The sequence below is a fragment of the Carcharodon carcharias genome, chromosome 14 (assembly GCF_017639515.1).
Source record: "Carcharodon carcharias isolate sCarCar2 chromosome 14, sCarCar2.pri, whole genome shotgun sequence".
Lineage (NCBI taxonomy): Eukaryota > Metazoa > Chordata > Chondrichthyes > Lamniformes > Lamnidae > Carcharodon > Carcharodon carcharias.
Window position 1 is genome coordinate 147,386,559 of NC_054480.1, and position 24,023 is coordinate 147,410,581.

The 24,023-nt window shown below is 38.0% G+C and overlaps 1 protein-coding gene across 1 annotated transcript in view; it reads left to right on the forward strand.

The window, feature by feature from the left end:
• The first annotated feature begins 3,012 nt into the window (after window positions 1-3,012).
• LOC121287634 (unconventional myosin-Vb-like) overlaps window positions 3,013-24,023 on the forward strand; it is a 124,576-nt gene continuing 103,565 nt past the window's right edge. Inside the window, exons 1-3 of the mRNA XM_041205567.1 lie at window positions 3,013-3,039; window positions 14,814-14,924; window positions 21,096-21,267. Coding sequence (XP_041061501.1) covers window positions 3,013-3,039; window positions 14,814-14,924; window positions 21,096-21,267 — 310 coding nt within the window. The remainder of the gene's footprint in view (window positions 3,040-14,813; window positions 14,925-21,095; window positions 21,268-24,023) is intronic.

Here is a 24,023-nt window from a genome sequence, read left to right on the forward strand (position 1 = left end):
CCTGGATTTTCAAGATCACCCACAGGAACGTTGGAACTCATATTTTTTTCTTTTCTTATGGACTTTAACTCTAATCAACTCCACCTCCTCCACCCTGTAACTTGTTCTGTTTAGTGTCGCAGGATTTGGGACACATTTTTAACTTTTTAATAAGTCTTATATTTTTACATGAGTGAGATTTTAACAATAAAACTAACTCCTTACTTGTTAACTCAAGAGACCTGGCTGGCTTATTTCTTCACACAGTTTTACAAATGGTCAAGTACATATTGAATTAAAAGACCACCATTTCTTAAAAATTCAAACTCTGTTATAGCCAACCTCAAGGGTGGAAAATAGGCATTTATTCACCCCTCCAAACTTGGTCGTAACACCACTGAGTCAAAATTTTGAAATTCTCTATCTAACACCAGCATAGGAACATAATTATGGAATAGATTGAAGTAATTTATGGAGAAGGCTCATCACAAATTTCTGAATATTAAATTAAGTTTCTCCAAGGAAATAAATTTGAATCTCAATGGTGAGGTTGTAGTTTATTGGCCCCTTACAAACATTTTTCCTTCAACTTTGCAGTGTTCAGAACCCCCTGAGGAGAACTCACCATCACTACTTTGTAAGGTGCAATGTCAAAGCCAACAATATACCAATACATCCAGGTGAGGAGGAGTAGAACAGCTCCCCTCCTTTCCCACTCCTCATCTGACTGCAATGGATTTTTACAAAGTGTAAGCTTATCAATTTAGTGAATATTTAACAGTTTAAATATGTTAAAGGCACACACAGACAGGTTTTCTTTTAAGTTCTTTTAAAAGAAAAGAGAATAGCTTGTATTGTACTTAACATCTGATTTAATGAAGATAATAAAAATGCTCTGATTCATACACACACATACATTCAATGGTTCACATGCACACAAGTAAGTTACAAAGTGGGAAGATCGATTCAGTAGTTTCAAAATCTAACAAAGGTCAGTGGTATACAGATCTGGTAGATTGATGATTTGAATGGTTTCAGACTGGGCCCCATGGTCTTTCTGGATTCTGTGTTGAGATAATTTAAAGATGTTGCTGGCGATTTATCTCCTCTTCTCGAGACTGCAGCTACTGGGTTAATTCTCAAAATACTGCCTGTTGTGTGTGGATGCTCAAACAACAGTCAGGGCTTGAGTTTGCAAGCTGGATGTAGAGAGAGAGAGAGGGTGTACCCACTCAGAGTTCTGGCTCTTTAGCAACTTCTTCTGTTCTATGGAGAAAAGCAGTTCCCTAAAATAGAAAACAGGGTTAGTTGGCTCATTACATGATCCCCTCTCACCAACTGACCATTTACACAATCGTGGTCATCGCAAGTTGATTTCAGGTTCATGGTTTAGACATGATTAAATTATGGCTGGATGAATTATTTTCTCAGCCAGAGTTCATTGTCCAAAATGATTGCATCTTGTGGCTGGTTCCACACTGAGTTGAATACAGAGGTTGCCTAGATGTTTTGCGAATGGGTCAGGAGATGGGCTGTTTACATCCCTCTCAGATGATTGCTGGTGATGGGTTCTTCTAGACAGTTTGGCTCCATTACAATGGCTTTGTAATTTGCAGGACGCAGCTTTGTTAATGTTCAGCCATCTTAGAAGGTGCTATTTTAAGTCACTGAAATGTTGTTTTCAGTCTTTTAAAATGGTTTCAGCCAATAAATACATGGTCATTTTTGATATAAAGCACAGTTTTGTAACTATACAAAATAATAAAGGAAGGGATTCGTGGGGAAAGAAACCCAAAAATGCAAAATCACACAACACAATGCCCTAAAATGAGTCAAACTGGATTGGCTCATTTGCATATGCAGTGTTTTGTTTTGTTGTTCTCAAGATGCACAATCTTGACAGGTCCACACATATTTCCCATCCCTGGTTGTTGAGAAATTGGTGGTGGGGTGTTCTCTATGAACTGCTGCAGTGCATTCATTGATGGTGTTCACATGATATTGTTAGCTAGGGAATTCCACGATTTTGACCCAGTGGTCATTGTGCAAAGTGGTACATGTCCAAATTAGGTTAATTTGTGACTTGGAGGGAAAATTGGAGATGGTGGTGTTCCCATAATCTTGTTGCTGTTATCCTTCTTGGTGATGGTGGTTACAGGGGTGAATTGCTGTAGTGCATCCTGTAGACAGCGCATACTCTAACCAAATGCACTAGTGTTAGAGGGAGTGATATTAAGCTTATGCCAGGGATACTGAGCCAATGGACTACTTTGTCATGGAAGGTGATGAACTTACGGGTGTTGGTGTATCTGAATCCATCTAAGTGAGTGGTGCGAATTCCTTTACACATCTTAGGCTTTTGGATGCTTTGCAGATTCAGGTGAGCTACTTGTCAACGAAAATTCAGTTTCTGCTCTTCCATTATAGCCACAGCAATGATATGGCTGGTCCAGTAAAACCTCTGTACCCTTTTACACTCATTGAACTCAATTTTCATTGGGACTCGATGGTGCCAATGCACCCTTCTCTGCTTGACATTTAACACTGTAGGTGAAAGTGACTTAAGTCACTCACTCAAATATGTTTGGTGAAGATAGTTTTTAAGTTCATTGCAAGAGCTCTTTAAAGGCCAGGTTAAGATGTAAAAATTGTTTAGTGACCCTTTTTTCCCTAAAACTTGTTCCATTTTACTATTGAACTGATGAGAATTAAGATTGAGTTTAATGATGATGTGTATTATTTAATGATATGGCTGTGATGGAATTGCACCTTGTTATCTAAAGTGATGCTCCTTACACTGGCGCTCAGACAGTGAGAAAGTTTGTTGTGACCTGATTGAGGCTCCTTCCTAACATTGAGTTCAGGTGCTTGCAGTCATGTGCAGAGAGTTAGTGTTTGGCTGAGCGAAGGTCAGTGTGGACCTGTGTGTGACAAGTGTGGAAAATGCTTCAACATCTATAAGAAAGGTTTTTTAATCCCCCCTCCGGTCTGTGATTGCATCAGAAGGAGCGGATTTTCTCTGTAGGGGTCAAAATGTCTGTGGTTGAACTTTATACTAAGGTATGCCCAGCCAATAGGCTTTACTTAACAGTGATTAGTTTAGCCAGAAATACAAAATGCTATCGAACAGCGGAACGAGTGGTTTAAATGCTTGCTTATATTATCACAACTCGATTTTTCACATCATGTGTTAAAAGAGCACTAATTTATGCAACGATTTTAAAATATTGAAGTTTAGGAAAGGTGGGAAATATATCGAAGTAATAACTGATGGGAGCATCGTCCAAGTAAAATCACGAGCTAATCAAATCATATCAGTACCCGATTGGTGAAACAAAACTTGCATTTATGCAGCGCCTTTAATATAAAATCCCATTTAAGAGAATCGATTTAGTGTTAATTGGGAAACAATGTTTGGAAGTGATTAAGTGGAAGAAAAATGAGTTTTGTGATTGCAGCTTGTAAACAATGAGAAGCATTGTGTGTCAATTAGTTAAGATGGGTGATTTCCTGAAGGAAATGTCTTTGCCCATGAATAAATATGGTCGTCCTTTGTTAGAGATAGATCCACTGTACATTAATTAAGTCGGAAGGTTTCAATGTTTTTAAAAACTGGATTTCTGAACACACAACATAAATTTTATGAAGCTATATATTCAAAAGGTGGACATTGGTGCATAATTTTTGAAACCATTGTATGAATAAAGATATGTTCATGTAGATACCTTCCTGAAGTCATATTTTGCTGTAATAGTATACTGAGTGCAGACTGTGATGTTATTCACAGTTCCTGGGGTGGGTAGAGAAGAAATGTACTGGGAACACTGCAGGCTGGGGTTTGAAGTAGTTTGGCTCTGGGGTTTGTGGGGACCAGCCCCACTTCCTGGTGGTCAGGTTGAGGTTGGTGCTTCTCATGGCAAATAGATGAGTTGCTGTGCTGAGTAGATTGATTGAATGGTCTCCATCCAGAATATCTGGTATTTTCCTTCATCAATGCAAAGACCAAAAGTCACTTGTTTTGATTTGAAAGATCCAAGCTCAAGTTGGGGGTGAGCACTAATATTGGTTCTTGCATTCAAAGATAGTTGTGCTACCTGTTTGCTGAGTGGCCCTTTCTGTCTGCTAGGCTGGTCCAGCATGTTATCTGGGTCCTCCACAATTGAGACAGGTTACGTTCCCAGTGACCCTTTGGACTACTATGCAGAAGTCTGTCCAAAATATATGGAGACTTGTGTCCTTCTGTTTGTAGTGGTTGTCTGGCAAGGGTGTGGAATTGGTGGACTGTGTGCAGGTGCAGCACAGTGTATGCTTTATTTCTGAGTTGGCTTTCGTACAGTTTTCTATAAGCGGTGTTTGGCATTTGATTCCATAATGATCCCAGACACCCTGCTGGGTTTCTGTTCTATCCTTTGTCATGTATGCAGTGTGGAAATGCACCTGAGTGTAGGTGAAGTATTCTAAGTGGCTTGAAAGCATATTTGTGGACTTTTGCCTGCTTGAGATGCAACTGTCCAGATCTCTCAGCAGTAATGCAAGGAGGCCATTCAGTCCATTGTGCCCTTGCTGAGGTCTTTGAAAGAATTGTTCAATTAGTCCCACTCTGTAACCCTGGGAAGTTTTCCTTTTCAAGGATATACCCAATTTACTATTGAATCTACTTCCAGCACATTCCAGGTCAGTATTTCTACATGACATTTGTGATATATTTTGGCAGTTTATGTTTTATTTTTCATTCTGGGTCTGAATAATGGTTAATTAGTTAGGCTACATTATTGTTGTGCTGTTAGTTTCCAGCAATATTTTAAAGTCAGTTGGAAGTGCTAAAACTTGGTCTTACCAGCAGTTGTTGTGATGGTTTGATGGGCAGTATCTGAAGTAGGTAAGAAACACATGGGCGAATGCACATGTTTATTGTTCACTTAACCAACAGTGGGCAGGTTGTTCCATCTGGTTAGATCAGTAAATATGTTGGTGAGGTTGATGGGCGTTTGTGGATGCACAGTGGCAGCAGTGAGTACTGTTCTCAAGATATACTGCAGCAACTCGCCAAGTCTCGTTTGATAGCACTTTCCAAACCTGTGACCTCGATCACTTCCTAAGAAAGACAGTAGACCCATGGGAGGACCACCCCTTTCATGTCACATACTATCTTCATTCTGAACTGTTTTTCCATTCCTTCACTGTTGCTGGGTCAGAATCCTGGAAAACCTTCTAGCCCTGTGTATCTAAGTCACATGGACTGCAGTGGTTTAAGGTGGTGGGTCACCACAACAGCTTCAAAGGCAATTGGGATGAGCAATAAATGCTGGCTGTACCTTCGGCACTCGCATTCCATGGATTAATAAAACTGATTATCCAGTGAAAAGTGATAGAGTTACTGTATCCTTGTGGAAAACCTCCTGAGGGACATGCCTTCTGTTCATATGTGCTGGAGTTTGTAACTGGAGATTCAGCCTAACTTTGTTTAGGAAAAACTTGTCAATGAGGTGGGTGGGTTGGTTACATATATCTATCAAAAGCATAAAGGAATATTTCACATTCATTGCTGTGTATAAAAGTATAAAATGGTTCATTAGTTAATTAGGGGAGGGGAAAGAAAGCATCCCTGTGTGGTCCCTAACGTAGGGGAGCTGATCATCTTTGAAAAATCATTGATATCCATTATTTAATAAATCAGGATTGACAGTAACCAATATGATTGAGTTCAATCAGTTTAAGATGGGATATAACACAATAGTTATACAGCAAAACCGTGCAACAATGACAAGTAGTGAAGAACAGTCTAGGTTGGGCAGGAGACTGGCATATGCGAACAGCTTTCTTTTCCTTCTCTCTTCCTCTCGGTACCTCCATGTTTTCATGGCTTCTCAAACTACCCAAGAATGTTAGCTAGGGTCTACCCTTAGGAGTTTCTCCCCACTGCCTACTGCACTGAGGCCTTCCAAACACTTTATACCCTTTTCAGGGTTGGGCCTGGATGGCTATTGACCAGGCCTTTTTGCCCTAAAAGATATACTTTACCCTATAAAACCAAGTGTGTTTTTTTTTTCTAAATGAAAACCTACCTTTAATGTCATTCACTTGTCATTAGCTACTTGAGCCTATGCATGTACCTTCTGTCATTGATCAATTAGGCCTTGCATTATCCTTTCCTTATCTCACATCAAGCTCTTCTTCCTGATCAGTTCCATCCTCCCCAGAAACATTCCATTGTCAGCCGTCAAAGCTAACTTGCAGACGTTTCATTTATTTGTATCTGTCACCCCTCATTTATACCCAAATCTATTCATAGGGCCTATTATTGATAAATCACCCTTAAGTGCAGTGCTCGTTTCTCATCAGACTGTTGAACCATTGAGATTCACTAAAGTAACTCCTATTCTATTCCTACATACCAATTGATTTTATGTTTCAACAGGGACCCTAATTAAGTAAGGTTAAGTGAAAAGCCTGGCATAATTTTGTAGTATGGTTATCTATTCATCCATCTAGCTGTAGTCCTTTGTTCAGGCATCATTACTTAAGGATGACTATTCCAGCAGCTCTGTTTCTAGGGAAATGAAACCCTTATCAGTTTCTGATTAAACTTACAATGCTAACCCATTCTTTTGCGTAATGGATATCAAGCATATTACTAATTTCAGGCAGAGCCAAGGCCATTGGAGTACCATGAGGTGAAAGCACAGGATTGTAATCCAGCACATGAATGTTTTGCCAAAACCTGTGTGTTGTCCAGGAATTTTCACTTGCCTATGCAGAATGCCTTTTTCCCATTCAGGTGTACAAGGGTAGGTGTGTTGGTGCAATTGGACTGATGCACCACATTAGTCCCTCATGTCCCTTGACGGGTGTAACTGTGTAAAGACTGTTTGGACCAGCCCAGGCATGGCTAAGATCTTGACTATATTATAGTCCATATTTGGTTTTCTGTCTAATTTATACATTTATCCCACCCCAAATATTAGTCCTGTTAAAACCATTCTTGCTGGATTTCAGCAATAGGTTGTCCTTCCGGAGAAAAGGGATAGACTATAGCCCGGATTTTATGGTAAGAATAATGGTGGGGTTTTTGGTGCTCGCCATTGAATAAATTGAACAACAACTTTTGTCTTACACAATTAATCATGAACATCAAAGTTTCTGTCAGCTGTCCTGCTCTTGCAGAAGCACTGTCAGTATCTTCCAGAGATTTGGCTTTCAAGTACATGAAGGGCTTGAAGTTTCATTTCCTACATGCTGGAAAAAGTTAGGGCTTGTCTATTCACGTGTAATGGATTTTTCAAGGTGTGGTGAGTCTTGATTATTGCTGAACGACCTCTCTAGCATTGAAAATTTACTTTTAACGTTGTGGAAAATCACTCCTTCAGATTTTAATTATTGGTGATTTGAAAAATATCTTTTACTTTGGCTTCTTTATTTGCCTTAATCCCATCTTTCTTTTCCTGTCATTCACTTTCTGTGCATGATTTTGCATTGAATTAAATATTCTTAAGTTGCTCTTCCTAACTTTGACTGCCTCTCAGTAAGGATTCTTCAATATGATTAATTCAGGAGACAATTTTGCCCTCTTCACATAGAACCCCAATCCTCTAGTGGACATTGCTCTGTTTTGGAATTTGAATTGGCACATCTCATTGCACAACAGTTTTGGGCAAGTGTAAGGAACAGCAAACATTGTTCATTTTCTGCTCACCGCAAAACCGGGGCTAAAAATAGTCAAGTTCAGATGTAACTTTTAAAGTTGATTTTCGGGTGAAATGCTCAGTTTCTAATATTCGAATTTATGCCAAGTGAATAATGTCTTCAGTACAGATGTAAATGTACCATCAGCGTAGAACAGTACAAGATATTTTAACTAGAATGTCACTGGAAAGATTATAATCTGTCTTTCTAACAACATTTTCTTCCTTGTATTTAGCATTAATGGACATTGCACTATTAGATCCTCTGTTGCAATCTATTTTTAATAAGTAATCTCATGTCTTATTGAGTTTATATCTAAAGTAATTGTCAGGAAAATATATTAATTTTCATAATGTTATTGGAATTTATTGTAAGGTAGGAATAGTGTGCATGTGGGACTTACCTGAATTAAAGACAGCTGGTCTGAAGGCCTTATATCAGAAGACAAGCTAGGTTTGAAATGTTAAATAGGTAAACATGGCTGAAGTCTTAAAATGAGCTGTAAAGGGAAAATTTGCATTTTTTGATAAACCAAATTAATTTGAATTTCAAGTGGTGGTGAAATGTTACACTTAGCCAGAAGAAGCCAAACAGTGTGTTTATTTTTCCTGAAGCTTACTGATAACTTATTTTTTTAATAAAAATCTTACTAATTTAAAAAGATATATTGAGACAATGGGAATTTGCATTCAAAGGGGAAATTTGTATAAAGGAGGTGAGGTGGTGTGCAGGGAAAAAGGAATTCTAAGATCTAACAAGTGTGAAAAGCCTCCAGCCTCTAAGCCTCAAATTTCTCTGTGCACAAGTGAAGTGAACAAAACTCACTTTGAATTCAATTGTTCAGGGTATCGTGTTACTTTACCTGTGTCTTTTAAAATCTGTGTTTTACTGTTGCCTGAATGGAGGTGTAACTGGGAGCTAGATTAACTAGATGAGCTAGGAGTTATTGTAGTGGTAGTTTGTAAACCTATGTAAGTGCTTTAATCACTTTTTATTACTAAAGGTTTAATTTAGTTTCGTAAGAAACCTATAAGACTTGGTGGTCTTATTACTACTGAATTCAAGGCACGTATCTCAAAACAAATACAAATTGTAAAATAGTTGTGGCAGTTGTTTCAAGTTGCCTCTGGGATTTGAACAGCTCAGCATTTACCATTTGCTGTGCCATAAACAATTATTAAAATTTTAACACTCTTTGTCTTTGGAGCTAGTTTTGTAGTAAAGTAAGTTTCATACAAGATGTAAATTATTGATTAGCATATTGAGCAAGTAGGCTAATTGAATCACTTTGGGTAATGGTTTGTCAAAAAAGGCATTGATTGCTGCACCTGCCTCATTATATCAATCTATGCAGTTAAACTCGATATACCCATTATTTTTACATCACATTATTTCAAATCACATCAATGAATATTCCTGGGGTAACCTTGGTCCAGTGCTCTTCAAGAAGGTAATAGTTGGCTATGTTGAGCAGGGCACTGGCCCTGAGTGCTGCATTCAAATGGCTGATTGTGTCTGTGCTGAGTAAATAGGCCTAGTTTCCCAGCTGTGGGGCATTTTGGTAACCACAAACCTCTTGACCTGATTTGTGACTCGAGTAGATGTGACTGACTATTTTTGTTTTTTGTTGAATGTATTATTTATACTCGCATGGTTCAATCAGCATTATTCGAAAGGAAAAATGTGCATTTGCATCACATCTTTCATTGATTGTGGGACATCCACTAAGCACTACCACAAAGTCAAAGTTGTTGTGTCTCTATCTCATCAATTTTTCAACATGAAATTGATAACCATACAAGGCATTTTCTGTGTAAAATACCAGTGTGTTTAACATGCATGTTGTTAGTATGTAATAACATAGCAAATTGAGGACTTGATGCTCTGTGTAGTAATAAACCCCACAAATGGTTGGATAATTTGCTCCATTCTTAGCTTCACAAAGTTTTGGGAGTTCACCATCACTTCCATGAGAGTTCCAAAAAACTGCTTCATTTCTAAAGTATAGTAAATACTTGCTGCAAAAACTTGGGGTTGGCACAAAATTATGTAGGACTCAATGTGATATTTGTATCTGCAATGCCAGTTGACCTTTTCCAGAAGTACAAGTAGTAAATGCTTTCTCACCTTCCTGCCCCTGTGTGTGAAATAGTCAGAAAGCAGGACTACTGGAGTTACTTTGGGGAAGACAAAACCAGTTGAGTGCAGTTTCCTGGTACCAGTCATTTACCAGTTTCACTAGTGATTGAACAATCTATTTCCTTAACCAATTAGATTGAAGGATAGGGAATGAAGTAGAGGATTAGCAGAGAAGGACATGAGATGAATTCATGTCATCAGGATCAGAAAGAATAGTTGTTTTAGAAAAGGGTGTGGGGGTATTGCCCAGCTGAGATCAACCAGCATCTCAACTCAAACTGCTGCAAATACAATATTTGAGCTTAAGGGTGAGGGGGAAGTGCCTAACATGCATGCCACAAGATTCTTCAGAAAATTTGCTCTAAGAACTTGCTCAATGAGCAGTAAAGGTTATGAGTTGCTATGATGTACTGATGTAGAGGTTTAATATTGTGTCCATTTTGCAGTACTTAAGTACTTTCTCAGGAAATATTTTTAAAATTTTACTGTGCTATATCGGAGATCCATTGTAACCTTCTCTCCAACTTCTTGGGTGCATATGTCCTTGACATCAATGCTGCATTTGGCCAAGTGTGGCATCCAAGGAGTCCCAGCAAAACTGGAGTCAGTGGAGATCGGGGGTAAAGTCTCTCTGCTGGTTGGAGTCATACCTATCACAAAAGAAGATGGTTGTGGTTCTTGGAAATCAATCATCTCAGCTCCAAGGCATCACTGCAGGAGTTCGTCAGGATAGTGTCCATGGCCCAACCATCTTCAGCTGCTTCATCAATGATCTTTCCTCTATCAGAAGGTCAGAAGTGGGAATGTTCACTGCTGATTTGTTCGGCACCATTTGCAACTCCTCAGATACTGAAGTAGTCCATGTCCAAATGCAGCAAGACCTGGACAATATCCAGGCTTGGGCTGACAAGTGGATAACATTTGTGTCACAGAAGTACCAGGCAGTGACCATCTGAGAGAATCTAACCATTGCCCCTTGATGTTCAATGGCATTACCATCACTGAATCCCCCACTATCAACATCCTGGGGTTACCATTGACCAGAAACTGAACTGGACAACCATATAAGTACTTTGGCTACAAGATCAGGAGGCTAGGAATCCTGCAGAGAGTAACTCTCCTATCTACCCAGAGCCTGTCCACTATCTACAAGTAGGGGTGTGATGGAATACTCTCCCCTTGCCTGGATTAGTGCAGCTTCCACAACCATCCAGGACACAGCAGCTCACTTGATTGGTACCCCATCCACAAACATTCACACTCCCTCCATCACTGACGCACAGTTGCAGCAGTGTGTACCACCTACAAGATGTGTTGCAGAAACTCACCAAGGCTCCTTAGACAACACCTTCCAAATCACGACCTCTACTACCTAGACAGACAAGGGCAACACACCTTGGATATGTTGATGCTGCCAAACCTGCTGAGTTTTTCCAGGTAATTCTGTTTTTGTTATGGATATACCACTAACATTTGGGAGTTCCCCTCCAAGCCACTCACCATCCTGACTTGGAAATATATTGCTGTTCCTTCACTGTTGCTGGGTCAAAATCCCAGAACTCCCTCCCAATAGCATCAGGTGTATCTACAGTGCATTAGCTCAAGAAGACAGCTCACTCCCACTTTCTCAAAGGCAGTTGGGGATGGGCAATAAACACTGGCCTAGCCAGTGAAACCTACATCTCTTGAATGAATTAAAGCACTCTAGTTGTGACTCAAATACTGACAGTAATCATACGTGGTATGTTGACACGTTATTACTGGACATGCAGGAAATGGATGTTTTATTTTATGGTTCGTTAAAATCACCTGTGTTTGTGTAGAAATATACCTTGCTTTTACTTTTAAGTTGTCAAGTTTTAAGGTAGATGTTAATGGGATGGCTTGATTACCTGGTTACTGGTTCCATTTGTATAACTACTGTTTCTGCATCAAATCCCAAATGAACTAATGTCAGCACTTCTACCTGTTTGAGTGCAAAATGACATGTTAATATAAACTAGTTATATTTGTAATTCATTATCAAAATAAACACTGAAAATTTACAGTAGCCATTCGGTACCCCTCATGAAATTGTCTACTTAATTTGGCACCACTTGCAGAATGTCACTTTGCAAAATCACTGATTTGCTCTTCTATATTGTCAAACTTCTCTCTACCAAATTACCCTTTTTAAAATGAATTCACAGGCTAAATGACTGTCAAAGTTTAAATTTGATGTTCACATCTAAAGCTGAGTTTTTGTTAGTTTCATCAGTGTGATCTGGGTGAACTGGCTAATCCTGTGCAAAAAGTTTGGAGTGGGGAGGGGGTAAGTTTTAGCATCAGCTAAACAAAGTGTAAAATGAGTTTCCACAATCCTTGTTGATTTTAAAAATTTGCCTGAAGCTGATCCGTCCAAACAACTGACCATATTCCCACTTTGAAATAATGAACGTAGTAAGCTTCAGCTGAAAGGAAGGTCTTCATGTTGAGCTTATTTTCTTGGGCGTACACACAACTTTGAAAAAGTTTTCACACATTATAAAATTTATTAAATCGACTAATGTTCATCAACTAAACAAGTGGTTCTGTATTGGTTTTAAAGTCCTTTTAAGTGGCGGGGTAGACATTCTTAAGTGTTTTTATTTTGGGATAAATACTTTTTTAGCTGCATTAATAATACTACACTAGGTACCACTCTTTTTAAAAAATACTCATTAGCTTTACTCTAATTAAAAGCAGTGTTCTATTACATTGACCAACTGTGCCAATTCACGGAGCAGTGATTACACAAATGAATTTTAATAGAAATTTGAACTGTAAATTAACCAGTGCAATTTGTATCCAGTTTCCCAAATGGAAATAAGCCCAAAGTGGGCACTTGTCCCTGAGCCTTTAAACAAAGGGAAGATTAAGTTCCATTTTTATACAGGTTCTCACAACATAGTATAGCAGCAAATAGATGTAAAATCAGCTGCTTATTTTTTTGAATACTGGTGTGCTAATTCATGCTTTTCCAAACAGGGGCTGCTGGAAGACACACCCTCAATTCTGAACAATTCCTTATTTGTCACCCAAGAAAGCACCTAGCCCTCCAATTGGATATTTGCTCTCCACTCTGCTCCCACCGCGGCAGCATCTGAGGACTGCAATTCAGCCAGATGTTGGTGCTGTGCTGATGTTGCCACCTTTGTTGTTGCCCACCTTTTGTGTAGATGTCTGTTGACTTGAAGTTTTGCAATTGGAGTTTAAAAAAAATCTAGAAGAGAGGGAGAAATCTCACATACTTGACATGGCTTATGAAGAAATTGCAAGCAGGTGGTACAAGAAGTTAATCCTAAATAAATACAAAAATAGCATTGCTCTTTAGCCTCTTCTGTTAGCTAGTACTGCACTGTTGGGATTCTGTTGCCATGGTAACACAGCTTGGTTCTTTGTGGCAGTTGCCAAAATTGCACCACACTCCCACACACGACTTCAAAGCAATGTTTAAAAATATGCCCAGTATTGTGGTTGAATCTCTAGATTGTAAAGCCAAACTCCATTCCAGCCCTGGAGTACTGTGTGTAGCCTAGATTGACACACACACTAGTGCTGTATTGCTGGGAGGGGCCATTATTTAGATGTGACAGGCCTACCATCTGCTGAAATAGACATTATAAGGTCCTATCGCATTATTCAAAGAATAACAAAATTCTTGTGCATGGGCCAATATTCCTACTTAAGCTTTGGTACTGGCTATCTTATTTCTGTGGGCTCTTGTGTGCAAATGACTGCAGTATCCATTGTCCTTTAGCATAAACTGTCTTGTGTGATAGCTTTTGAGAGAAATGCTATATAAATGCAAATATTTTCATTAAAGCAGGCACCGTATTTCTCTCTTCACTGAACTCCTGGTGCACTCTTTCAGCCTTTTCCCTTTAGGTTCTCTAAATACTTGCATGCTCTTGACTGCCAAATGTAGCTTTGAAAGAATGGCATCTGTCCAAGGGAAGCAATGCTATGATTTTAGGGAAACATTTAATAATGTCAGATATAGAAAACATAAGCTAGTATATCAACAAGACACAGAACACTTGGATTAAACAGGCCTAATCCTAATAGCCTTGCAATACTTTGGGTCAACTTTTGGACTCTAGTTTGAAAGCACTGAGCAGATGTGTGACCAATAAACTTTCCCAAGTGTCATTCTGATGAACTACATCCATATGGTAATGACAATCATATTAAACTTTTTTTTCTCATGTCAGCCTTGTGGCAATTCAGTTTTTTCCAGGAAATTCAACAAAATTTTGTGAATGTTAAATCATTGCAAAATAATGGATAAACTTTTCCACGAAACAATGAAATCTAACATCCATTGCCAAAAAGAGAGCCTTGTTGGTACTATTAAAGCATGAAGGATAGAGGGAGTAAGTTTAAAAGTCTGGCTAGAATTTGCAAAAACCTAGAGGCTAAAATTAGTAAATGGGAAGGTCAACAAGGGCACATAATTCATTATGTTTCTGGGTTCCATTAGGCCAAGCAAGTTTGTTATATTATATCACTGTTAGAATTAGCATGCTCTTTTTTTAAAAAGTAAACAGTGAAACTAGTAATGGATAGTATTTTGGGAATAACTTGGACATCTAAATTATGTAATTTCCACTAGGGAAGGTTAGTGTGTGCATATTATGCAACATTTCTCCAGTATTGCACTAATAACTTGGATTTAGTTTCTCAATTTTGGCAGTTTAAATCAACAAGCTTCTGACTGAGTTGAGCGTGCTACCATTGAACCAAGGCGGAGTTCAGCATTGAGGATGTTGGATTTTTGAGGTTGTTGGTAAGCTTCTCTGTTTGGTAGGTTGGCATCTGTTTGCAGTAGTGTGTGCGCTGATGCTGTTTGTAATATGGGGTTAGGGAGTCAGGAAAGTAGTGTTAGTTTTGCTTCAAAGTAGTATGTATTTAAATTACATTGATCTAACTGATCAAACATATATATTTTTTCCCAAAATGGTACTCTTGACGTTGTCTACTTTTTGTTTTAGTCAACCAAGGTATGGATTCCTGATGCTGAGGAGGTGTGGAAGTCGGCTGAACTAACAAAAGATTTCAAGGAAGAGGATCACATCCTTTACCTCAAACTGGAAGATGGAACTGTAAGTTTAAGCGGTGCAAAATATTCTTCAATTCCTTCAATGTTTGAGGTGTTGTTGCAACAGATGTTTGCAGATTGGTTTCAGATTTCTGTATTTTGTTTTCTATCAGTGGTGTTTGCAATATTGAATATATTATGGTCCAATTCTTATTTCTGGATGGTTTTCTCAAATAATTTGTACTTATTAAAAGACCATCCTTGCATGCCCAAGGAATTATGCTTTGATGTTAATTTTTATAATGGCACTTATTTTAACTGCAATAGTTATACTTCAGATAGCTTTACATGCACCTTTTTTTAAAAAAAAACAAATTACTTACAAATCTGGATAAATGCACCGCGCTTGGGATTGGTGCTACAATTCTTAGTTTAACATTTATTTATACACTTCACTTCCATGTCTTTGCTTCTATCCTATTCAAACCAAGCAGAAATCCAGTAAAGGCACTATAAATTCAGTCTATAATATATGCATTGCTCAAGGTGAGTTGGAGGCTTTTGGAGGTGTGGTGGAAGGGGAAGAGAAGGTCTAGTAGCCTTGTAAAGGAGGGGAGAACAGGAAAACTCTGCTTCACACCTTACTCAGTCTCATGTCGCCATTGTTTAGTCTCCTGCTGACTAAGTTCCTTGTTATAAATCTGAGATGATGCACGTTTTGCTGATCTTGTATGTAGAAGTTAGAAGCACAGGAGTGGAATGTTTATTTGTGCACACCATTATCAAGTTTGCAGATATATTGATATTTTGAAGGAGCAATTTGTTAATTAAAAATTTGATTTTTTTAAATTTCATTTCCTTGTGGTTCAAAAAAGCTTTTGTAACTCGGTTCCTTGCCTCATTGCTGAGAACTAAAGGTATTTATTCTTGATAAACATTCATTATTGGAAAACAAAGAACCCATAATCGCACTGCTTCTAATCACAGGTGTTTGTGAGCAGGTCACAATAGAAATCAGTATTGTTAACATGCTGTCATTTCCATGATGTAAGGATTACACAATTCAGTTTGTGTAAAGCCTTTTTGGGCAGGAGAACAAAGACTTAATCCTCAAGAGGATGGGACCCTTCTGCCTTTCAACGCACGGCCCAATTAGATGCTGGCAAATTCTTAATCTGCAGGTGCTTAATGTACGACTGTAGTTGTAAACTGAGGCTTTTAAAAAGTTTAGTCGAAGCCTTGACTTTTGAGGCAGGCGGAGGCTTTGATGTACATTAAAACACAATTTAATGAAGCCATCTAATCAGATTGTTAAGTACATAGATATTTTTTATGACTGATATTTGAGAGATTGTTTCTTAAACCTCGCTGCCTCTGTCATCTGTTTTTAAGATGCTCCTCGAAACCTACCTCTAACCAAGCTTTTAGTCATCTGTCTGACCACCTCTATTTGGCTTGATGTCAAATTTCATATGACATCATTGCTGTGAAGCACTTTGGAACATTTCTTGATACTGAAGGCACTGCATAAATACTTGTTACATCTGCACCTGCATCTTATTACTGGGGGGGAGGAATTGGTTTATTTACAGTTTGAATATGCTTGGCCTAAACAGCCAAGTGGTTATGGGACTGGGTTTGTAACCCCAAGATCAAGAGTTCAAATCTCACAATGGCAAAACTATGAAACAATGTAACTTCATCTGAAACAGATGGAAACGGGTTTGTACTCAAGAGTTACAGTTTGAATAGTTGAGTAGTATGTGACAGGCAGCTGCTACAATCAAACATTGGCCGGTTTTAGGGTTGTACAGTTCTGTAAACACTGTTTCCACTAACATGACTTTTCCATTATAAAAGCTCAATGGCTGAAGTAAGGTTTATAGACATGAAATGCATCCCATATGCAGGATTTTCATATGCCAGTGATTGTATTTATTCTTGGATACATGTTCTAAACAAGTTGCAATGTAACTTTTTTTTAATACATCAACAAAAGTCCAGGATTTCTGAATATTGGATCCACAAGTGACTAATGATATGGAGGTTAGATTTGTGACTGTCCTATGCTAAACTTTTTAATGTGTGGTATTGGTCAGAAGTCAAAACTGACTTTAAGATTAAAAGGTGTATAATTCTGTAGTATCGTTACCATTTTATTTTAATGATGGCTATAATTTTTTTTAAAATACATCACACAAAACACTGCCCTCTAGTGGGGCTTTAGGTTTGTTGCTGTGTCCGTTCAAGTGACAGGAGGTGGAGATGTTTGATGCAGAACTTTTGTTCCAAACATTTGCACTTATGGATTTTGATATTACTATCAAAAGTAACTCCTGTGGCAAAATTTTTCATAATTCTAAGCAACAAAAGAATTCAACCTCGATGTGATATACAGTGTTTAATACTAGATTGTGGCAAAATATATACTTTTGGCCATTGGTTCGTTTGCAAGGTAGTTTCCTCAGTATAACTGAAAAATTCCCTGGAAATGGCTGGGTGACCTACAGAACTTAATTTGGGCATATTCAATTCTTAAATCCTACTGCATGATTTAGTTGACTTTCAAAAATAGATGGAACAATTTGCAGAATCAATTAGTGTCCTTTTTTTAAAAAAAAATCTTTTGAAAAGTGGCTTACGTTGGGGCCAGCCCAATGGTATGTTTTTTTTTCTCTGAATAAAACTTGTCTTGGCTGTGAAGTAGATGCCACCAAATTTCAAATGGTATAGCCCAAATGGCCATTGGATACAAATTATGTGATTTGCATGTCATGGGTTGGAATAGGAAAGTTTATCCTAGCACAGTGACAGGAAAAAAAACTGCTGTAGCACAGCAATCACAGGATTTGTTCAGCGTTCACAGTTCACATTTCTTGTATGATCCCTATTAGTATCTAATGGGATGGATCAGAAGCCGGCTTCCAGTGATGAGAGAGTCCATCAATGTAGTAAACACTCTTTGTATCACCTGATCTTTAATTTATTTCTTATTTGTAGAACCGTTTTTTTAAAAATTATAAATAGTTAAAATAAATGACTTGATGGCAGAGTGTTCATGTGTCTTTGAGCCTGTGACATGATATGGACTCATATAACTAATTGTGAATACCCTCCTAGCTGGAAAAATAACAGTTGCACCTTGGTGCTCAGCGTGTACGTTTCTTCACACCTCCCTCTTGAAACCAGGAGGCTGAACGTGTATTCCAAATGGTGACAATTGCTGCGTTTCATGAGGATTCTACGAGCATGGAAAACTTCCAATTTTTCTACCTAAAAAAAAAAAAAAATTTTTCCACATTCAGCATTTTCATATTGACAATTGGATTTTTTTTTTTGAAAAAGGAACATTTAGATTTTCAATTATGCCTGCCTAAAAGTTAATGCAATTACTGCTCCTTGCCTAAATCTCTCTGCCAAGTTCACAAATCCACTCTAACCTGATTCTTGATCTAAGTTCAGATTACTGGAACTCCTCCCTCTGCACCTCCTGTTCGGCACCTCCTGCCTTGTTCTCACTCAACTGCTGAGGGGATAGAATTTACTTTTCCAACTGTTTGCATGTGCTGACAATGTATTTCCACTTGATCACTATTGGGGTATTTGTTCCTCCACTAAATACTTTTCCCAGCTTCTCCTCTTTTCCTCCTCTGCCTTTCGTTCATTGCAATGCTCAGCCCGGAAAATTTTTAGGCGCAAAAATTTGAAGTTTTCCATGCTCCTGGAATCCTCATGAAACACAGCAATTGTCTCCATTTGGAGTACCTATTCAGCCTTCTGTGTTTCATATGGGAGACATGTCAGCCTCTGACAATTGGTCAACTGTTGCCAAGCTAGGAGGGTATTCAGCCCCACAACACTTATATCAATGCTCCTCAAATTCTGGCCTCTTTATGAATCCCCATTTTTAATTGCACCACCATTGGTGGCTAAGCCTTCAGTTGTGTTGTCCCCAAGCTCTAGAATACCCTCCTTACACTTCTCCTCCCCTCTACCTCACTTTCCTCATTTAAGACCCTTCTTTAAAACCTACCTCTTTAACCAAGCTTTAGGTCATCTAACTGAATATTGCCGTAGGTGGCTGTTATTTTTGATTCATACTGTCCCTATGATATGATATGCCTTGGGACATTTCATTACATTAAAGATGTTTGTTATATTATCCATTTTCCCTCTATGTTGTGATATTTTTCCCTACGTTCTGGCCATTTTTCCTCCCCATTGAAAGCCATTGATCTTACTCCTGCCTCTTCACTTATTGACCATTTTGCCCTGCATTCTTGTGTCCAGTCGCTTATACAATGGACTGGCCGGCTACTCCTGTTAACATATTCCTTGTGCTACTAGCCAGGACTGCTGCCTGTACATATACACAGAAATCTTTGTTTATCAAGAATTCCCATATGGTATATACAGGTAGAAATCAGGGATGTTGGCCTTGGAAGTGTGCTGGTGACAGCAGGGATATCTGGTGCTCAAGAATTCTGAATGTGGAATGAGTGGATCAGACAGGAAAAGGATATTTCTGTGGGTGCTGTGATGGAACCTGTGGTTTCAAAGCTTGAATTTTTTTTTTTGAAGATCGAACTGAATGGAAAAGAGAAGCTGAAAAGGGAAAGTGAAAAAGGAAACTGACCTTTCCAGTTTCTAAGGAAATTAAGACTGAAAACTGAGATTGGAAATCAAAAACTCTGGGGAGACTGAAACTTGTGAATCCAGATAAAGGACACAGGGCCATCAAGAGTCCAGATATGATCCCAAAAGTGCAGTACAGGCAGGCTGAAGAAGATAGGCTAGATCCAGAAGCTGAGAATAAGCAAATTTACAGTTGCTGTAGCTGTTTGTTATGTGAAGACAACATTGGATCTACACCATTTTTTTTGGTTTATGTAAAGTAGGTTTATGGGGGTTGTGTTCTGTCTGAGATTTAATTTTTGTAGCCAAGCAGACTAAGTTGAAGTTACCATAAGAAGTAAGGTGTAAAAGTGACTTTAATATGCTAATGAGTAAATGTGGTTGGGGTCTTAGCATGTAAGATTTAAAGGGAATTTGCATTTTTAGATGATGAAGGGGGATTTGAATTTCAAAGAGGTTAATGAGAATAGTAGCAACATGAAGAAAATATAAGAAAGATAAAGTATGGAAATAATGGAATTTGCATATTAAAAAGGGAGAAATATGTATAAAGGCTAATGAGGCTGTGTCAGGAGAAGGCATTGTAAGATCCAAGTGAGAAGCCTCCAGCATTTGTGCATAAACCCGTCTATAAAAACTGAAGCTGGAGAAAGCTACTTTGAATTCCACTGTCCAGGATATTGTTAATTTGCTGGATCTGTTTAGAATTCAAAATATCTATTTTTGGACTGTTGCCTCAAAGTGGTTGTAACTGGGAGTCAGGTTAATTAGGGATTTTAGGAGTTATGGTAGTAATCTGTAGTTCTATGTATGTGCTTGAAATATTCTTATTAAATATTTTCATTTTAAAAAGTGTCTTAGACTTATTTCAATATGTGCACTGAATTCAGTAGTAATAAGTACAAATTGCAAAACCGTTGTGATAGCAATTTAAGTTTCCCTTGTGGATTTGATCTGCCTGGCACATCTCCTGTGTCATAACCACCCGGACTGTTGTGAGCAGAGTTGAGGAAGTTCTGCAGATGTGTGACATTTTTGGTGAGACGAAACCTGTGGAATTTGGATTTTTTTTGTTGTTGCTATTGGTTGAGGATCAGGCTAAATTCTAGGAGAGGAGGAACTAAAATTCCTTATAAGGAAGGCAGAATTTTGAAGGACTCTTGTGACAGTTTGACCTGAGTGGACTCTTGAGCCAACTCCCAAGATGTCTTGGTTGGTCGTATCTGCCATTTAACGTGCAATTTATAGTTTATAAACAACTGCAATTTGCCCATTAGTTCATGTTTAACTTGTTGGCTCTGGGTTTTAAAGTATAGGAGGTTACCCAAGATAGTATTTAGTGTTTGACTATTGTATAGTAAAAGTTATTTTGTTTTAAACCATGGAGTCTTGCTTCATTCTTTCCGTGAATAACTGGAATTTCAGATTTGTTTTTAAAAAAAAAAACAATTCTTGGTCTCTACCAAGGTCATACCAATGTTGGCATTTTGAGCATTGTTGCATTCACACAAACAGCCCTCCGATCACTCTGAAAATAGAGATCAAATTAAAAGAAATAACTTCCTGGGGGAATCAAGAGGTTTCTTTGTTTTTGTTGTAGAATATTGAGTATTACATTAATGAAAAGACTGAAGAATTCCTGTATTTGCGGAACCCTGACATTTTAATGGGTGAAAATGACTTGACTGCACTCAGTTACCTGCATGAGCCTGCAGTGCTTCACAACTTGAAAGTGAGATTCTTAGAGTCCAACAATATCTATACATATTGTGGTAAGTTGACTTTTTCAGTGTCTGTTAAACTTATTTTCTTTTAATTCATACTTTTTACATAAAAGCAAATTCTCCATATATTTCATCTTGTTGACATTCAAAGCTTGTGCTGATATCACCTTCCTGCATTGAGTTGCCTGTTCAATCTGGAATTTGTCCACTTCTCTTGATGCTTTAACTGAGTTGGTATTTACTGTTCTTTTTATTACCTTTTATGGAGTGGAATATATAATGGTGTGCGATAGTAACTTGTTTACCTTATTTAGGTTTCCCTAATTATCCTTAAACAGTTGTTCTTAACTGACTTTCTCCCTTCCCAAGGTTGTGGTGACTTATGTTGGATCCTGTTCTGCGGCTAAGGGAAGGTCTCTGGAACCCTCTGTAATATGAATTTTAATTTGGGTTTAGTGTATTTCTGGTCTTTGTCTCCAAGCTAGTAAGATGGAAATGAGAAGCAATTAATAAAGCCTGTACAAACAGCAGAACCAGTTGAAGAATGTTATACATTTTCCCCATTTCTAAGGAGTTTTTAATGTTGGAAACTGATCTTATCTGCTTGAGGTATTTCCATATCAAAAATAATCCAAGTTTACCAAGTTAACTGCTAAACATTACTTTGCGGCATTGTATAAGGTTATAATTATGGATCATTAGAGCTATTTGCTTCAGCAGCTTTCATCATGACAATACAATAGTTAATTCGCTACTGCTATGAAGAGAAATCAGATATAAATGCTTGGCCCAGTGGTAACATATTCGCCTCCTAAGTAAAGATAGTACAAGTCCCACTCCAAGACCTGACATATAATCTAGGCTGACACATCAATTTAATGTCTTATCCAAAATACAGTACCTCCAGCAATGCTCTGAAGACTACATTTTCCTGTCACACCCCTCACAACCACACATGCCAACATCATCCAAAACCATTAAACATTGCCCTTAAGCCCATGCATGCAAGATGGCTGCTCTTTCACTAGGTGAATAACTGTCCCTTCAAAATAAGTCATTGGCCTTGAAGTGCCTTGATATAAAAGTCACTATATAAAAATAATTCTATATAAAAAATCATCGTCCTTTTGTTTGAGTTAATAAGTTTGGGAAGGATTTTTAAAAGTGGAAACAAGAGCAAGTCAGGCAGAGTGGTTGAAGCCTGTATTGATTTGGAAGTTCAGAAGGTTGCACATGATCAGTGTAATGTGCCAAGATTAGAGGACTTGAAGGGCTTTGGAGGAGAGAGAAATTTTGAAGTTGTACAAAATGGGGTGTTCAAAGCCATGGAGGGATTTGATGAAGATTTTAATGCACTGGGAAACAGTATGATCAATGAATGAGACTGAAATGTGGTACAGAATAGACATGCAGTTAAGCATTGTAAAATTTATTTGTAAAATGTAATTAGTACACAAGCTTTGACTGATGCATTGAGAAGCTGGGATTGTTGCCTTAAAAGCAGCGAAGGTTAAACACCTTCATAACTCTCTTCCTTTAAATTAAACAAGGAGAGATCACTTTCATTGAAGCTGATTCCTTAAAATGGTCTCCTCCAGTTAATTGGCAAAAAAATTCAAAAGGTAGATGAGAATTGTTTTTAATACATTGAGTTATGATCTGAATACACCACCTGAAAGAGTCATGGGAGTAAATTCAAATTGGATACATACTTGAAAGGAAGCACTCGCAAGGCTATAGGGAAAGAGCCGGAATGATTTGAAAGTTCTTAAACCCAGCACATATGTAATGAGCTAAATAGCCTCTTGTGCTGTAAGATTTTGTTAATGCTATTTTATCATTTTAATGTATTGATATGCTCACCCCTAGGGCTGTAGGATTAGGTTTGAGTTTTTTTTCCCTTCTGCCCAGTGCTTTATTGTGTTCAATTTAAAAAGATTTTATATGTGATCTCGATTTGAGAAAGAACTTTTGGCCAGGGCACTGGGAGTACGGTGTTCAAATTTAATTTGTATGTAGTTTTGCCTTCTCAACTGGAGGGTTTTTGTTCTATATGGAAGAGTTAAGCTAAACAAATGCAGCTAAAGATGTCACTGAAAATAGGATTAAATTTATGGGAATGGGTAGATCTGCTTGACCTTTTGATTGTGTGACATTATTAGTTCACAAATTATCCAGATTATTGGACAGTGACATTAGTATATTAAACTACTTTGTTCCATGAGGAAGCCATAAATTCACATTAATGCAGTCAGCATTAAAAAGAGAACTGGAGTATTGCTTAAAGACACCATTGTTGAAGCTTTTTGTCTTGTACTCATCAAGACAATTTGCAAGAATACCAATATATTTATACAACTTAAACTGTATGAGAAGAGCGCTGATTAGTTTATAAGTGGACTCTGGTAGAGGTGTTGCCATGAAGAATCGGGAGCAAGCTGCTTTCAAACAATGCTCAACAGTTAACTGTCAGTTACCATTGATTGGTGCATTCTTGAAAAGTATCCTGATGAGTGCAAGACTAAAAGCTTTGACATGGCTTTTTTTTAACAAGACTCAGGTTCTGTACCATCAAACAACTGTGAAGTACTTAATTGACTGTAAGTCATTTAGCATATCCCAAAGGTTGTGACAGGTATATAAATACAAGCTCTTTCTACAAATGCTTCACCCTCAAAATGCATAAAATGAAGCTGCTTTATTTGCATGGGAGATGGGAACTGAGCTCTCAGCAATGTTAAATTGCCATTGTGTGATGTGTTAATTACTGTCAATCAACCTCTGTCACTGAAAATTACTACAAG